The sequence below is a fragment of the Pyxicephalus adspersus genome, chromosome 7 (genome assembly GCF_032062135.1).
Source record: "Pyxicephalus adspersus chromosome 7, UCB_Pads_2.0, whole genome shotgun sequence".
NCBI classification, from domain to species: domain Eukaryota; kingdom Metazoa; phylum Chordata; class Amphibia; order Anura; family Pyxicephalidae; genus Pyxicephalus; species Pyxicephalus adspersus.
Genome location: NC_092864.1, coordinates 62891839 through 62907736, shown reverse-complemented (window position 1 = coordinate 62907736; position 15898 = coordinate 62891839). Strand labels below are relative to the sequence as shown.

The 15898-nt window shown below is 36.4% G+C and overlaps 1 protein-coding gene across 1 annotated transcript in view; it reads right to left on the bottom strand.

Moving 5' to 3' along the window:
- LOC140335786 (aldehyde oxidase-like) overlaps positions 1-15898 on the bottom strand; it is a 46419-nt gene that overhangs the window by 14339 nt on the left and 16182 nt on the right. Inside the window, exons 10-20 of the mRNA XM_072418722.1 lie at positions 10973-11065; positions 10303-10454; positions 9808-9901; positions 7854-7963; positions 5567-5751; positions 4092-4254; positions 3936-4010; positions 2921-3090; positions 2493-2619; positions 1303-1425; positions 1027-1123 (exon numbers count right to left, since the gene is read on the bottom strand). Of these exons, the coding sequence (XP_072274823.1) occupies positions 1027-1123; positions 1303-1425; positions 2493-2619; positions 2921-3090; positions 3936-4010; positions 4092-4254; positions 5567-5751; positions 7854-7963; positions 9808-9901; positions 10303-10454; positions 10973-11065 (1389 nt within the window). The remainder of the gene's footprint in view (positions 1-1026; positions 1124-1302; positions 1426-2492; positions 2620-2920; positions 3091-3935; positions 4011-4091; positions 4255-5566; positions 5752-7853; positions 7964-9807; positions 9902-10302; positions 10455-10972; positions 11066-15898) is intronic.

Here is a 15898-nt window from a genome sequence, read left to right as displayed (position 1 = left end):
CCTGCCAGTAACAGGCATCCTGTTGCAGGCCCACAACAATAAGCTACTAATTTGCAATTAACTGCATATATTTCAGCCTGTTGTATGCACTTCTTGAATTGGCTGTAAGGATTCAATAAACCTGATTAGTACCTACTTAAGCACAAGGCCAGCCTGAAAAGGAAGCATTGTTACTGACAGGGTCTCCAGGTAAGAAACTCAATGATAGGCCCATAACAATAATTACTTTAGGAAAGCTGTATACAGTGAGTCATGCCTGTTATTTTTTTAAGTATTTTTACCTTCAAGGGATAATTCACTTAAAGCGGACCTAAAGTAAATTTTTTACCTTACATTAAGTGGTAGACAACCTTTTTATATAAGGTAAAAATTACCTTCTTATTTTGGGGAGGGGGTTTAAAATCCATTTTTTTTTTAAAAAGGGCAAAGCCGCGGCAATCAAGACAGAAAGGGAGAGCACAGCCTCCTGGGATACCTATGTCATGGATCCCTGGAGGCTTCCAGCTACTTTTTCTGCACATGCCGATCTCGCTTTTTTTAAATGAGATAAAAAAATTGCCTCATGCATGCAAAGTGAGATCGGCACACTTTTTTCCCCATCAACATCACCCAATCTCGCGCCTGCTCAGTACTAGATCGGGTGACATAGGAAGAAGGGCAAACAGATGGCGACTCTGTCGAAAGAGGATTCTAGGACAACACGGGATCTGATACAGGAAACACCTGGAGGGATTGACGTATTTAGGTAGGATGAAGGTAAACGTGTGATTTATCTCAATTACTAAACCAAAAAAAATGTATTTTATAAGGAGATACTTCACTTTGCTAGGTGAATATATTACATTTCTTTACATAATAGATCCTGGGTTTTCATACACCTTTAAGTAGTCAGCAAAATCTGATGTAACATGTAAGATAACACGTGACAGTCACAGGAATGTAGCAGAAATCTTGCTCTGCAAAGCAGAATTTTGACATATGCTTTATGAAATATGAGAGGAATGACTGCAGGAAAATGTACTTTACCTTCATGAACCTGATCGGCGGTCTGAAATGCCTCATCCAAATTCCCCACCTCTAGCTGTCTTTGTGGCTTGTAAAATGAGTTATGATTCATGGCCTCCTGCAGGTAAAAAATGTATATGAGATATAGTTTGTTTACCTACAGTCATATCAAAATATCTACAAAATAATAAAAGGGCTATACAACGTCATACAGAGCAAGAACAAGTACTTATTAATGTATTATGCTCTATATAACTCCGCCATGTGCAAAATTACTGTAATTTATAGTTTCTGCACCTCTATTGTCAAGATCACTGGCTCCAAATCCTCATAGACAATCTTCACTTTGGCAGCCGCCTTCTTTGCTTGCTCGGGGGTGTCAGCCAAAACTGCACAGATAATTTGCCCCACGCAGAACACCTGCAACACAGATGTATTCAGGTATATATAATTTGAATATTTCTAAAACATAGTATAAATCTTTAAAAATGAATGTTTGCAAATTACATTTATTAGAAGATCTAGCTGAAGTCATGGAGTAGAAAAACTCCATCTCCTAAAGTTAAGTAGAGGTTGGAGGATCAAACCACAACACGCAACTGGGGTCCGTGTCATCTCACCCTACCCAGAAGTAATAAATGCTGAAGAGAAAATATACATAGATGTATATTTTGATGAGGCAGCTTTCTACACCTACAGGGACATGTCTAAAGTTTAGTTGGAACCATGGTACCTCAAACACAAAACAATAAATTAAGCGAGCCCAGCAGTCACAGAAATTTAAGATTTTATTGCTAATCTTTCTTTTTGAGCATCACTGCTGCCTGGCTGTTGTTCTGTTACAATAGTTTACCATATTCTGATTCATTGATTTAAAAATTTGGAGATTAGGAGGTTTAACACCACTCTGACATCTGTTCTGTATCATTGACTCAGGAAGTACTGAAGCCAGAAAAAAATATACAACTAGTATTATCAGAAGGATTGCAAGCAATAACGCTCCAAATTTCTCTTGGTTTCTTTATTATCACATTACTGGACATTTAACCTTAATGGGATGTCACGCTATCTGCATGGAGTTTGCAGCTTCTCCACATGTCTGTGTGGGTTTCTTTCGGGTACTTCAGTTTCCTCCCACATTCCAAAATCATGCAGTTAGGTTAATTGGCTTCCTCCTAAAATTGAGCTTAGTCTGCAATTAAAGACATATGACTGAGGTAGGGACACTAGATTGTGAGCCCCTTTGAGGGACAGCTAGGGACATGACTATGGATATTGTTTGGCACTACATAATATGTCAGCGCTTTATAAATACTGTGTAATAATATTAATAATGTGTAATGTTGTGATTTCTGTGAAAAGGTCATGCATATTCCCCAGTTTTGGAGACTAGGTGAAAAGTTTAGGTTTGCTTAAGTGTATCCCAAAAAAAAAAATCATAACTATATTCATATCTATGCATTTAGAGAACTCAAACTAATTTTTACCTTGTCCCGTGCCAGTAAAAATGCTGATCCATCATCATGAGTACACTCATTGGTGCCAGGAACATCATCAGCTGTAATAACATCAGCTACTCCTGGCAGGGCAAGAGCTTCAGAATAATCTATAGATCTTTGGTTACAAAGGCACAAATAGTATATAAAGAAAAAATAAAGAAAAAAGAATAACACTGATATAAAAGGTGTAAAGACTATTAGTATAATCAATATTTAGTAGTTTATATGGCTAAAAAAATAGCTAAAAAATATGATAATGCCATAACAACTCCTGGTAATTTAATAATTTAATTGTATATAAAGCTACGGTTTGGAAAAATAAAAAATTTTAAAAAAATTTAAAAAACTATTAACATTTTAATTAACATAAAAAAATATTATCAGTCTCCAGTTCCGTCTGCTGTCTTCAGACTTACACAATTTTAGCATGTGCTCTGAAGCTGGTGACAAATCTTACAAAAAGCTCTCCGGCCACACATGGCATGTCATCTGTGTAAACTGCCTCCCCAGTGGCTTGTTTAATTCCAGAACGATGCACAAGTGGTCTTCCAACAGGGTCCTGCAAAGGCTGATCTTCAGGGACATTCTAGAAGAAGGAATATATGTAATTTATTAAAATGTGTAAAGTCAAAACAATCCTCAATATTTACTACTATAATGCATTCAGACCGCATTTACAGTAACGCAAGTCTCTTACCTTTTTAAATTCTAAATTCTGCAGCAAGGGTTAAAATATCCCATGATGACAGCACATAGAAGAGTTGTATCACTGTTATCCTACACAAAGCAGTGGTCCAGCTCTACAGATGTTCAACATGCCCCCCATAAACATTGCACTATTCAAAAACATCCTTGCCCCTAATGCACATATTTGCTTATAGGTAAACGTACAGCACATAGTCTGTCCACTTTTTATTTTAGTAGTGAATTTAATAGAAGTTCAAGAATAGCACACAGGGACAATAAACTGCTTAATCTTTTGTTATACAGAAACATTATGCAATATCCTGATCCCACTTGAATAGAGAAATTTGATCTGTTGCATTACAGGTGAACTGATGTCATACCTATATTATTTTTTAATTTGTTTATAATTCCACTTTCCAGTGTCAATGCATTAAATGTTGGGAATATAGCCAGATTAGAAACAAGAGATCTTAAAGGAGGCAACGCTCAGACTTAAGTGAATCCATATACACTCTTGAGATTAAGCTGTTTAGTTATATATACTGTGTTCAGCAGCAACAATGGTGTACCCATTGGTCTCTTATCCGTGACCAGGATAATGAAAGTATCCCTCCCCAAGTGTTCTGTTTAATAAACTTTTTTTTTTTTTTTGCTACAAATACATATGTGCAAAGCAGTATTCTCCTGATGTGGGTGATCACCACAGGTGAACCAGGTTCTTCAATACATTTATATAATATTTACCTGATAGGTCTGAATGTGTTCCACTGGTGGTGACTGTAACTGTTTTATGGCACTGACATCTAGATTACTAGGATTCTGGAAAAAAAGGTGATGTTGGTGATCTAAATTCGGATATTTATACTTATTATTCTATTTAAGGATTTTTCAGGAACCTACCAGCTGATCCAGTTGCTGGAGTATCTCCAGGTAAAATTTGAAAAAAAAGCTGATGGTCAATGTTCTCTTGTATTCAACCATTCCACCAGGAGCTGAAGGTGGAAGAGAAACCTCATCGAGAATCAGTCGGCAGGCCTCACCTAGCATATCCTCATTCCAATGCCTGAGGAGTAAATAAGGTAACAGTCTTTTGTGTAAGCAATACCAAGCTTTTACATACTATCAACTTTTAACAAATAAAGCACCCAAACCACCATACCCCATTCATAGTTTTTGACAGTTTAAATTAATGCGATCTAAATACCCTATACCTTAATAGTTGGTATACGTAATGGCAGCAGATTACCAAATGTCCACTCAATATTGCTGCAATAAGTGGAATCCAAGGAGACTGGATGAAAACCACAGCCCCAGGATAAGTACATTGAATATGTTTTCATTATGCCACCACTTCAATTATCTGCACAAAATGCCTGTATAATTTAGTGTATATGGGATTTAGTATGTTCAATCGTGTAACAGGTTTGGCCATTTATATATACAGTAAAACCAAATCTACTGAATATCATGACACCCGCAATTAAACCCGCACTAGTTGGACTGGGTGACTGAATACAAAGTTCATGGCTACCCTTATATTATACAGCCTGCATACCCAGAAACCCCTAATTTGGAGTATCCAGATTAAAAAGCAATTAATGCTCTTTTGAGTTTCTGCTTTTTTACTATTTAATAGTGTTGGCCGAATATCTCACTATTCAATTCGACAGTTATTCGATCGAATAGGGCAATATTGTTCGGGTGATCAAGTGTCAAATTCGAACACCAAATAAAGTCAATGGGGGGAAAATCCGGGTTATTTTTCGGCTCCGCTCCCCTGTATGCTCTTGCAGCCCTAGCATAACTATAGTATGTGTTCTTGGATAGAGATTCATTATCCAAGAACACAGGAGTCCCACGGGATTCCTGAGCACTCGAGGCCAAATGGGGACAAGTCTCCCCATTCATTCATCTCTAGTGCTCTGTGATTGGCTGGGAGAGGAAAATCCTGATGACGCTTGAGCTGTCATCAGGGTTTACCTTTCCCCAGCCAATCACAGAGCACTTGAGGTGATGAATGGGGAGACTTGTCCCCATTTACCTCTACTCCCCGGGGATGCCACACTGACAGGAGGATTCCCACGGCTGTGTAGCCGTGGGAATCATTCTGTCTTTGTGGGGTAACCTGTAAAAAAATAGGAGTTAGTTACACAAATCACACACATTCAATAAATTACTTTAACATTAAAGCCTCTTTTTTTAACACATTTTTTTACACGCGAATTTCCAAAGTCGAATCCTGTGTTTTTCGGGTCGGGTCTATCCCAATTCGAACAGCCATATTCGAATTTAGGGACAACCCATATTCGAACACCAACACTACTATTCAATCAACATTTGATTTAAATTTTCAATACTTTTTCTAATTGGCTTACTTTCCAATCAAAGCTTTCCTGGTAGCCTTTGCGCACACTGTGCTTGCCCCAACTCCCCCGTAGAATATATGAATGTCTTTGACAATGTCTGTGCCTTCTTCAAACTGAACTTTCATTCCAGCAGTGACAATAGGCAATGCGTTCTCTCTTCGCTGGGCTTGTCTCAAAGCTGATAAATGATCTCCCTGTAAGAATAAAAAAGAATGAAAGTTTTATCAATTACACCATGACTTTTATTCACTAGCAATAGGTAGGCAAAATGGCCAATCTAAGCTGCTTCTGTTTCACACCAATGAATGTAAGAACCACAAAAGCTTTGTCTTCACAAAAAGGACAGCCAGTTAAAAACTTCTTTCTAACCTGGAATCTAATTGTAAACCAACATTTCATGAAAAATAATTACTTTCAATGGTATCTTGCTAGTGGCACCGTTTATTCATTTAATTTATAGGAACACCTGTTGGGTTGACTAATTACCTTTCATTGATAAAAACCAACATAAAAAATAGTGACATTGAGAGTCACAAACACACACACATTTTGACATTGCAGAGGGGAAGATCATTGAGGGAAGATATATTTTTCCCCACTTCCTATCATATGTGAGAGGTTGAGGCTTGTATTTTATTGTGTTTGCCTCTGATTTAGCCTAAGTTTTGATTTTTGCTGGCCTCAAATTGCTGCTCCCCCAGAGTTTTGCAGTGTGTTGGGTTGTGGGCTGCCCCAATGTTTTGGTAGCACAATGCTTGCATGTTAATGTGACCTGGTTTGGGATGTGCCAATGGCCGTAGCTGCTGCACCGAACGGAGAAGAGAGGGGGCATGGACAGAGTGCATGGCTGACTGCTACCACTGTGATCATTCGGAGAATGATGGTGTCACAAATCATAGCACTCTACCTGTCTATCCAAGCAAACTATACAGTTTTGCATAGCTTAATTTCACTCAGGGATACTTAGGGGTGACTTTATAGAACAGTAATTCTAAAATGTATGAAACATTCTTTGGTGGAGAATCTTACTGGTTCATTTGTTTTCATCGACAGTGATTAACTTATTTAAAAATTGACCCCTCAGTTTATTTTTTTAGGTAATAATGTTTTAATTGATATTTGTTAAATGCAAAAAAACTGATTACAAACATACAAAATAGAAGAAAAAAAATATAAGGGAAAGAGCAAACTATAATAAAAAACACAAGCATTTGGTACAAGTAATTTTGAAGGTGAAAAAGACTCTAGTACTAGTGAGTATCTATATCTATAAAGCATTCCGTCAATAGTTTGTACATTTACCTTCTTTAATTACTAAGAGCAAAATAATAATGAAAAGGTAAAGGAATATGGGGAATACAGAAAAGAAACATATAGAGGAGAAGATATTCCAGCTAGGAAAACCCCAACAAATGAAATGAAAGAAGATAAAAACAAAATTAAGAAATAATTGAACCCCTTCAGTATATTTAACAGGTACACATTACACTTACAGGTACACTTGAATACCCTTTTCCCACATCAGTACATCATTGGTTTTTGGATTTGACTTGTTCTAGCCCGCCAACACATTAAAAGGTAGCTACATATGTTTTGTTAGACATGGTAGGATCTGTTTTCTGTTTGTTTTGTTTATTTGGCATCATAATTTATTTACAACCTTTTATAATAAAGCTGGCTGCAGGGCCTGTTTGAGGTCTGTGTGTGCATCCTCCTTAGGCCAGGTACCTTAACTGCAGAAAATGTATATATACCTCATTTTAAATTATAAATTTGTAATATAAAATATAATTTTGTGAATTTATATAGCACCAACATATTGCACACTACTTTACAGAGTCAATGATCATGTCACAAACCATATGACAGAGGACTGCACAATCTAATATATCTACAATAATACCAATCTAAGGCCAATTTTGTTTTTATGGAGGGCAAACAGATAGTTTTTGGGATGTAGGGAGAAGATACAAACTCCAAGTAGATAGTGTCCTGGCAGAAAACACTATCTACTATTTGAATACAGTCATCCTGTTCTGACCTTCCCTGTAACATAATATATATTCTTAGCTCCAAGGAAACCTATGTAAATAAATGTATGAATGGCTGGGTGGAAGAGCAAAGTGCAAAGTAGAGGATCTGATAGTAAACAATATCAATTTATCATTCACCAGTCAGAATAATGTAAACCTAAGTTTTATCATCTGCACTTAAACATTATAATTGATTTTTTAACAACCTTACTGCATACAGGTAAAATGCACTCATCTGTAAGAATATTAAGAGCTTAACATACCTTCATGGAGTATGGTATATGTATGGATACTAAGATTTCTTCAGCTTTAAGGAAGGAGTTTGCAGGTGCAGAAAAGAAGGAATCATCCAAGGGAACTTGCCTTGTGCCATCTGAAGGGAGATAATATGAATTACTTTAGCTAAGAAATTTGTAACATCATGTACTTTAGATAAATACTGATAGGGTTGGAGTTAAAAATTTTAACGAGTTTCAACTTCAAACAGATTTACCCCAGAATCAAGATACTGCAAGGCTGATACCTGGGCAAAGACAAGAAAGATAATAAAAACACACTGCTGAAAAAAACAATGAAGGGAACACTGTAACCACATATCAGATCTGGAATGGTAAGTTGAAAATTTTGATTAATATACTTTGTGTTTTTCATTTAAGAAAAGTGAAATAAAAACAGTCAATGGAAACTAAAATCATTACCCACTGGGGACTGGATTCAAAACACCAAAATCAAGGTAAAAAACTAAAATCACAGTATGATTGAATTTGTGGAAATTTCATGACAACTACTCATAATGTGGCTCAATAGTGTGCATGGCCCCCACATTTCTCTATGGACTTCCAATGACATCTGGGCATGTTTCTAATGGTGCAGATGGTGCTCTTGGGGATCTCCTTGCATATCTTGATCAGGACATTAGGGAGCTCCTGGACAGTCTGTGGCTCTACTTGTTGGAGTTGGATATGCTGATATATATTGGCCCTGAGTGTCCCTATTAGATACAGGTCTGGGGAAAGTGGGGACAAGTCAATTGCACCAATAAATTCATAATCCAGGAACTATCTACATACTATGGCTGGGCATTGTCCTGCATCAGGAAGAACTCGGTCCCCATTGCGGTGTAATGTCTGACAATGGGTCTGTGGATTTCATCCCAGTGACAGAAGTTAGTGTACCATTAGCTATCACATTGAGGTCTTTACAGCCCTCCAAGAATATCCCCCCCCACACCAACACTGACCCACTGTTAGACTAATCATAGTGGATAATGTTTCGGCAGCATAATGTTAACCACAGCAGCTTAAGAAAATGTTATGTCTTGCGACAAGTGCTTGGTGTACACCTGCAGAGAATGGGGTGCCAATGGCAATCCTGCCAACTTTGGCATTCTCTGATAAATGTCAATTAAGCTGCAAGGTACCAGACTGTGAGCACAGGTCTTGCTATAAGATGTTGGGCCCACATGTCACCCTTATGGAGTCTGTTTCTGGCATTTTGGTCTTATGCTTCCTAATGGAGCAGAATGCTATCCCCAAAGTTTATTTGATTTGGTGCTATACTGTTTAGATTAAGTGCTCCCCTAATTTTTTTTTGAGCAGTGTACTTTATATGTTTTACTGTACAAGTTTTTGCTTATGTAAGAATACATGGGATAGTAATTTCAGCATTTCTGTATATTTTGATTCATAGAAAGCATTTCTCTTTAACAAACAATTTTTGATAAAGTTGTCTTTCACTACTTTCCTTTTCCTCTTGAGATAAACTCACAAAGCTAAATACCTAACACCAGCCCCAAGGTCTTTACTGTGCAGGCCTGTCTGGTTGGCTGGAATATTGTCCTGAACCTTAGTGCCTCACACAATGATTGTTTAGGGTGGAACATGTGTTATCTTACTGTAAAACTCCATGCACTGATTTACTGAGCTTTACATATACTAAATAATAGGGACAACAACAATGTGAATTATTTTGTTGTCCCCTCTTCTACCCAATTGACATCATTTATAGGTTTTATAGGACCTACATTTAGGAGTAGTTGATGTCCTTTTGTCCATCAACGCTGCTAACAGGACAGCTAACACACCATAAAAAGTTGACTTAAGTTTGTCAAATGTATGTCCTAAAAATATTTATTTACATATAGTACCTAAAAGAATACTTAACAACTATCTTTTTTGAAATATCAGAAAGAGCACTGAATATATTCAGCTCCATTACCTTTTGAGGCCAAATTGAGGGTGCAGCCTCCTGCTGCAAGAACCGGGTTCAGGTCAGAGGTTGTAGAGCGGCTAATGATGTTTCCTCCTAAAGACTAGAAGATTGAGGTGCATATTTAATGACAGGGCTTATATTGATTAACATGTTATAAAAAAAATTAAGATGTTTATTGATTTCTTCATCCCAACTTAATCCAACATTTATTCTGATGCTTGTTCAGGGATTCAGTTGATTAGAGCTGCATTGGAAGTTGATTACAAGTTTTCCTAACTTTTGGATAGCGATTTGAATAGCGATATTCACATAGCTTCTCTAAATTGAAAAATCTAACCTTGTGGAGTCTGCATGCTTCTCATTTAGGAGTGAGGGAAGATATTAAGTGCTCAGGGAACATCAGGGGATAGCTATGGCACAAGGGGGATATGTTCTTGCTTTTTGTTGACAACAGGACATCTGCTTACCTGGTGTCAGCTTTATTAAATTGCACATACTTACAGCTGTGTTTCTGATCTGTGCACCTCCAAGAGTGGAAAGCTGCTGCAAGAGGGCTCTGAACAAAATGGATTTGTCTTTGGAAAGTGTAGAGACAGCTTCATTTAGGGTTGCTTGTAATGTTGTAAGGCTGCAAGCTGCTCCAACTGTTAGTCCTGTCAAAGAGAACACGGGGTTAGTGATTGCAGAGTCTCATTTAAAAGTGGACACTTTGTCTACAAAGTACCAAAGGTAACTACTGTGCTGAAGTCTGAACTTTGTGGGCCTGAAGGTTCCTAGATTAAGCTTCAAGTTCAGAAACTAAGCTGTGAACAGAGTCTCAGTTTATCTTTACATTGAGATAAAGCCCCTGCTAATTTTCAGTTTATGCCATTCAGTTGTCCAGTGCCAGAGCTATTAAATTAATAAAATTAAAAAAAAAAAAAAAAAATAATAAAATTCTAGATCTATGGTTTCTGGTGTGAGATCCAGAAGACTTCACAGAATCATAGAGATTTTAAGATTACCATATGCCACATGTTCCATGGGGTGCCTATACTTTAGCTCCCTTATTACAATAAGCCCATTCTTAGCCAAGTCAGGATCACTATAATCTTTTTCCTACAAATATCTAGTTAAAAAAACAAAATAGTCTAGTGTAAAAAACAAAATAAAAACATAGTTCCCCTTTAACCTGTATCATCCTTAGTCACAAGATGGAGATCAGCTATTCTTCCTGGAAAAATGATGACTGGATGAAACACTCCTCTAAATTTCATCTCTGGACCTAAGAAAAAAAGGAGAATTTACAACAATGTATAGCTTATATTATATATTATGCATCATATTTAAAATGAAAGGAAATGTTATAGGAAATCAATTGCCAGATAAATGAATTGGATAACAGACCATGTGCCTATATAAAGCTCTCAGGACCATTAGTGAATTCATGTGCATTGCAGGAGGTTGGTTACTCCTTCTATTACATGAAACAATGCCATCTAAGAATAAAAGTTATAAAAATCTACCAGTATTTAAAGAATTAGGATAGGATGTATTATGGTGAGTTAAGGCTTACCATAGGTAAAATCATATGTGGACTGATAAATCCATATAAAAGCTTATATATCCGGCATTTAGACCTAGTCTTATCTTAAATTGCACTATGCAAATCAAAATTGCCTTTAGGTTAGAAGTACGGCTTTCAAATCTTCATCCTGTTATTAGAAGTATTTTCTATTCTTAGGGAATTTGAATGAAAAGTAATTCTAGGAAACAACAGTTTGATTCAAATGTTTAGCTCCATATCTCTGTTAGAAACTAACCATTAGAAAAATGTAGTTAAGGAACAGAAAAGTATTTATATTATGTGAAAACACGCAAGCTATTTTCAGGGCTGCACTACTAAAAGCCTGGTAGACAAATACAAATATCTCTGTTCAGTCTTGTTTAATCACTTTTCAAAACCAACAAACTAACGTAAAAGGCAAAATAACCTCCTATTATCTCCTGGTAAACATGCACTTTATAAATAGCATGCAGAACCATAATACTTACACAATGCTGTATAAAATGTGTACTGTTATATTCGGAAGATTGGTATATAACCGGGGGATTCACAAGATAGAATAAATATAGGTTCTTCATTGTAAATATAGTTTATCCCATGGTACAAGATTTAATTACAAGGAAACTTTGCCATATCACATATCTGCAGCTACAGACGCCATGTGTAAATAATGAATAAAAACATAACCACTACTAGTACTTTGTAGTTATTAGAAAAAGAAGAGCAAATACAGAGGAGAGGGAACGCCCCTGAAGGGAAAACCCTCTCCTTCGCAATGCAGACAGAGGAGAGGGAATGTCCCCTTACGCCGGCGGCGGAAGAGTTAACGCCGGTCGTGGTAAATAGGGAAGAGAGGCATAACAAGGAGGCTCAAAAGCCGGAAAGGACTACTGGCTAGGCCGTATCTGGCCTAAAGGCTGGAGTTTGCCGACCCCTGTGCAAGAGGGATACAGTCCCTGTGTCTGCAAGACAGACTCCAGACTCCAGGAAAGGCACTAGTTTTACTTCTAACATGGCAGGCTTTTCATAGACATAGAAAACCACTCCAAGAGGAGTAAACCCACACTTCCAGGCTACCAGAAAACATAAAAAATGCGACCTCCACCAATACTACTGTATTCCAGGAACTCCTTCCTTCTACGGGCTTTCAAGGAATCCAAAACAAGTCTTCCTCTACAAGACCTTAGGCCTCAATTGCCTAAAACCTCTTTGGGAAAAGGTCTCCCACCATTAAAATTCTGTGTCCTCATTATATTTATGTCCAAAGGCCCCCCACTACACTTTAAGGCTCAGGGTAAATGACAAGATGGGTAAGCTTGTTCCGATTTCATTATAACCTCTGCATTGTTGGTGATAATCTCTTTACGCATAGGGGAACTCCTTTGATGTTTTTCTGTTTTATTGTTTTCTTAAGTTGTTGTGCAGTTTGTGTTTAAATTGGCTCTGTCAGCTCACAAGCTGCAAATTAGAAACTTTAATTAATTTTCATTCTCTTGACTTGATGAAAATTAGACAACCCACCAAAAACCTCTAAGTTATTTTGACTCTGTTTTGAAGCTATATGTTCATCCTCACTAGCCAATAACCTGGGTATTCATTTTATGGCTCTTTTACACCAAGGACCATGAAGAGGAAAAGAACACTGGTATTATATGCCCATTTCTACTCTTCATTCTCTACCCACAAACTGCAGGGGGGACTTATTATGTTCAACAATGAAAAATGTTCCAAACTGGATAAAAAAAGAATCATCTAGCAGTATTAAATTCCAAAAATGATATGCCTCTCTTGGTTCTCCTCGAGATGGCAGAGTGTTAGAAATTACTAAGGGATAGGGGAAGGGGAAGTTCTGTTCTACCGTGGCAAAATAGTCCTACAATAGACGACTTATATAATACATTACTTAACCATATTCCTATATGGTCCTTATAAATTGGTATTGGGTCCCAGCAAGAATAGCAAAAGTGAGCCCAGAGAACCACGATCATTGCTTTAGAATCTGATTTAAAAGAGGTTGATGTAGCATAGACTTGGTGGTCCTGCCAGAAGCTAACCCCTTTTACAATGGAAATCTTTTTTAATTCTTACAAAGTTAGTTTTTTTCTCTACCTTCCATTGAAAGGCTAACCCTGCCTGTTTCAGTTTTACTTTTGTAACTATACAAACCTAGAGTCAATATTCAGGAGGTTAAAGAACACATTTAAATGTATAGTACATATTGAGAATGTTCAGTTTCTTCAATGATCTCAACTTGAAACGGCTAAAAATTTGGCAAGGGTGGCTGCTATACACAATTCCCACCTTGCCCTCATAAAGCCTTGGATACTTATAATAGTAACATTTCTTGAATATTAAGATACTAAGCCTTTGGGTTACCATTCCACTCTACCTGTGGCTCTAATTTTTCTGAGCCTTTCATTACCAAGAACTGACACTTCCTTTCTCTTCTTCTCACTTCTAATCTACACTGTCTAAAAATTGTTTCCTACTGGGACAAATCAGGGTGTCTCATAAGGCCACACTCAGAATACCTGGCTTCATCCTGAAGCCATTAGTTGCTTTCTTTTACTTTCTTGTTTGACTTGTTCTTAAAGCAAAATGTGAAGTATCTAACTCTTGTGTACACATTACTGCGACTCTTTATACTGTTATAACAATAATACAAAATCTTGCAAATAAAAAAGGAAAAAAGTAAAGAAAAAAAAGAATTTATATAATCCAACTTTTTTTTATCTCAATATTAATTTTTTCCAAGGCTGACAACAGCTTTAAGCAGCACAAATAACAAAGGAAAGTGGTATGGGAGGGCGGTAAGAGGATCTATCTATCTATCTATCTATCTATCTATCTATCTATCTATCTATCTATCTATATATAACTCTATTCATCTAATTGTATTTATGTTTGTTGTTTATATTTACACATGGTTTCCACTTTATTAAGAATTAATGAAAAGAGTGATTTTTTGTTAAAGTTCTTTCAGTTCTGGATAAAGTGGTGGAGAAATAGAATCTCTGCTCTGTTTTCTGCATATGAACCCATTATGAAGTTAAGTAAAACCTTTATAACAAAAGCACATAAAAGGATTTTTATATAATCAACTGAAGTTTACAGGAGTCCTCCGGAAGCTGCAGTGAATAATTCCTAATTAGGTGGAAGTGTGTTTGCTGTCAGGAAACCTGCAGCCCCCATATCTATATCAGTACAAGTGTACTTTGTGCTGTACATTGGAAAAGTTATATTTGTGTAGAGTAATCCTTTGATAAGGCAGGTGAATTTCAGGCAGAAGGTTAGTTTATTAAACTGAAGTCCAGGACCAAGGCCAAAAGGTAAAAAAATTGAATGAAAATCAAAGGGCTATTGTTGCAAAGAACAAACACAGACACTGAGCATCAATGCACCAAGCAAACATTTATTTTGTATAAAAATAAATGTGTAATTACACAAAATGTAAATGATTCCAAATTAGTCTGAGTATTAGTACTGAAAGTAAGGTACAGGTCAATACAGACACATGCTCAAAACAAGCTCAGTATAGGATAAACATTTGATGGATATCAAGGATCATCATAAAGCACGGTGCTCAGTACACTCACAATGGGGTGTTATTGATGCACCCATATGCCCTGGTCATAACAAAGACCACAGAAATAGAGAAATACACCTATTCCTTCCAATTTGATAATATATAATATATTACAAGTGGGAAACAAATATTTCTATATAACATTATAACAGCGTCTTCTGGAATACATACAACATGTTGACCCAGCTATAATTTCATAAAATTATCATTTATTATGTTATTTTTGGGCTTCTATTCTAATTTACCTATTATTCGGCTCACAAATGAATAATATCTGCTAATTCTGGAATGTATTATTTTAGAACTTTAAAGTAACAGACAAACTGTGTTTATAAAGGTACCAGTCTGGAGCAGCAGAAAACTTAATTATCTGGTGTATTATAATATTATATATTATATATATTATAGTATTATCAGCATTGGTATTTGTGTTTTTTTATTGGGTAAGGGGGGTGCAGTTGGGTTTCATGGCTTTGGAGTGAGGTAGGGTTAAGTATTATTGCAATAGAATCAAGAATTGGGTGCACTCTAATGAACTTTATGTATAAAGCTAAGAACAGGTGATTCTTCAATTTTTAGGTAAGAGTCCCCATTTTTGACCATATTTAAAAAAAGTGCTGAAAATATGTTAAACTCAATATTATTTCCTTTGCTCTCCCATTTTTAAAATACTGTAGTGTAATAAAATAAGCAAACTAATCTGTTCATCAAAAAAAAAGTGGAGAAACACTTCTCCTTTAGGGCAAGTCAATTGGGCTTCTGTTTGCCATCCTTTTAATATTTCATCAACATTTTTTTTATATTCAGTACATTTAAAGGTACTTCTTTTCTGCACTTTAGGGTATTTATGGTAACTATTTTCTTTAATTTTTTTGTTGGTCAACAAAAATGTCTGTTATCTCTCTTTTAAAAATCTGGGGGGAAATGGCAAACTGATTTTGGGAATCAGAAAATGTTTCCCTGTT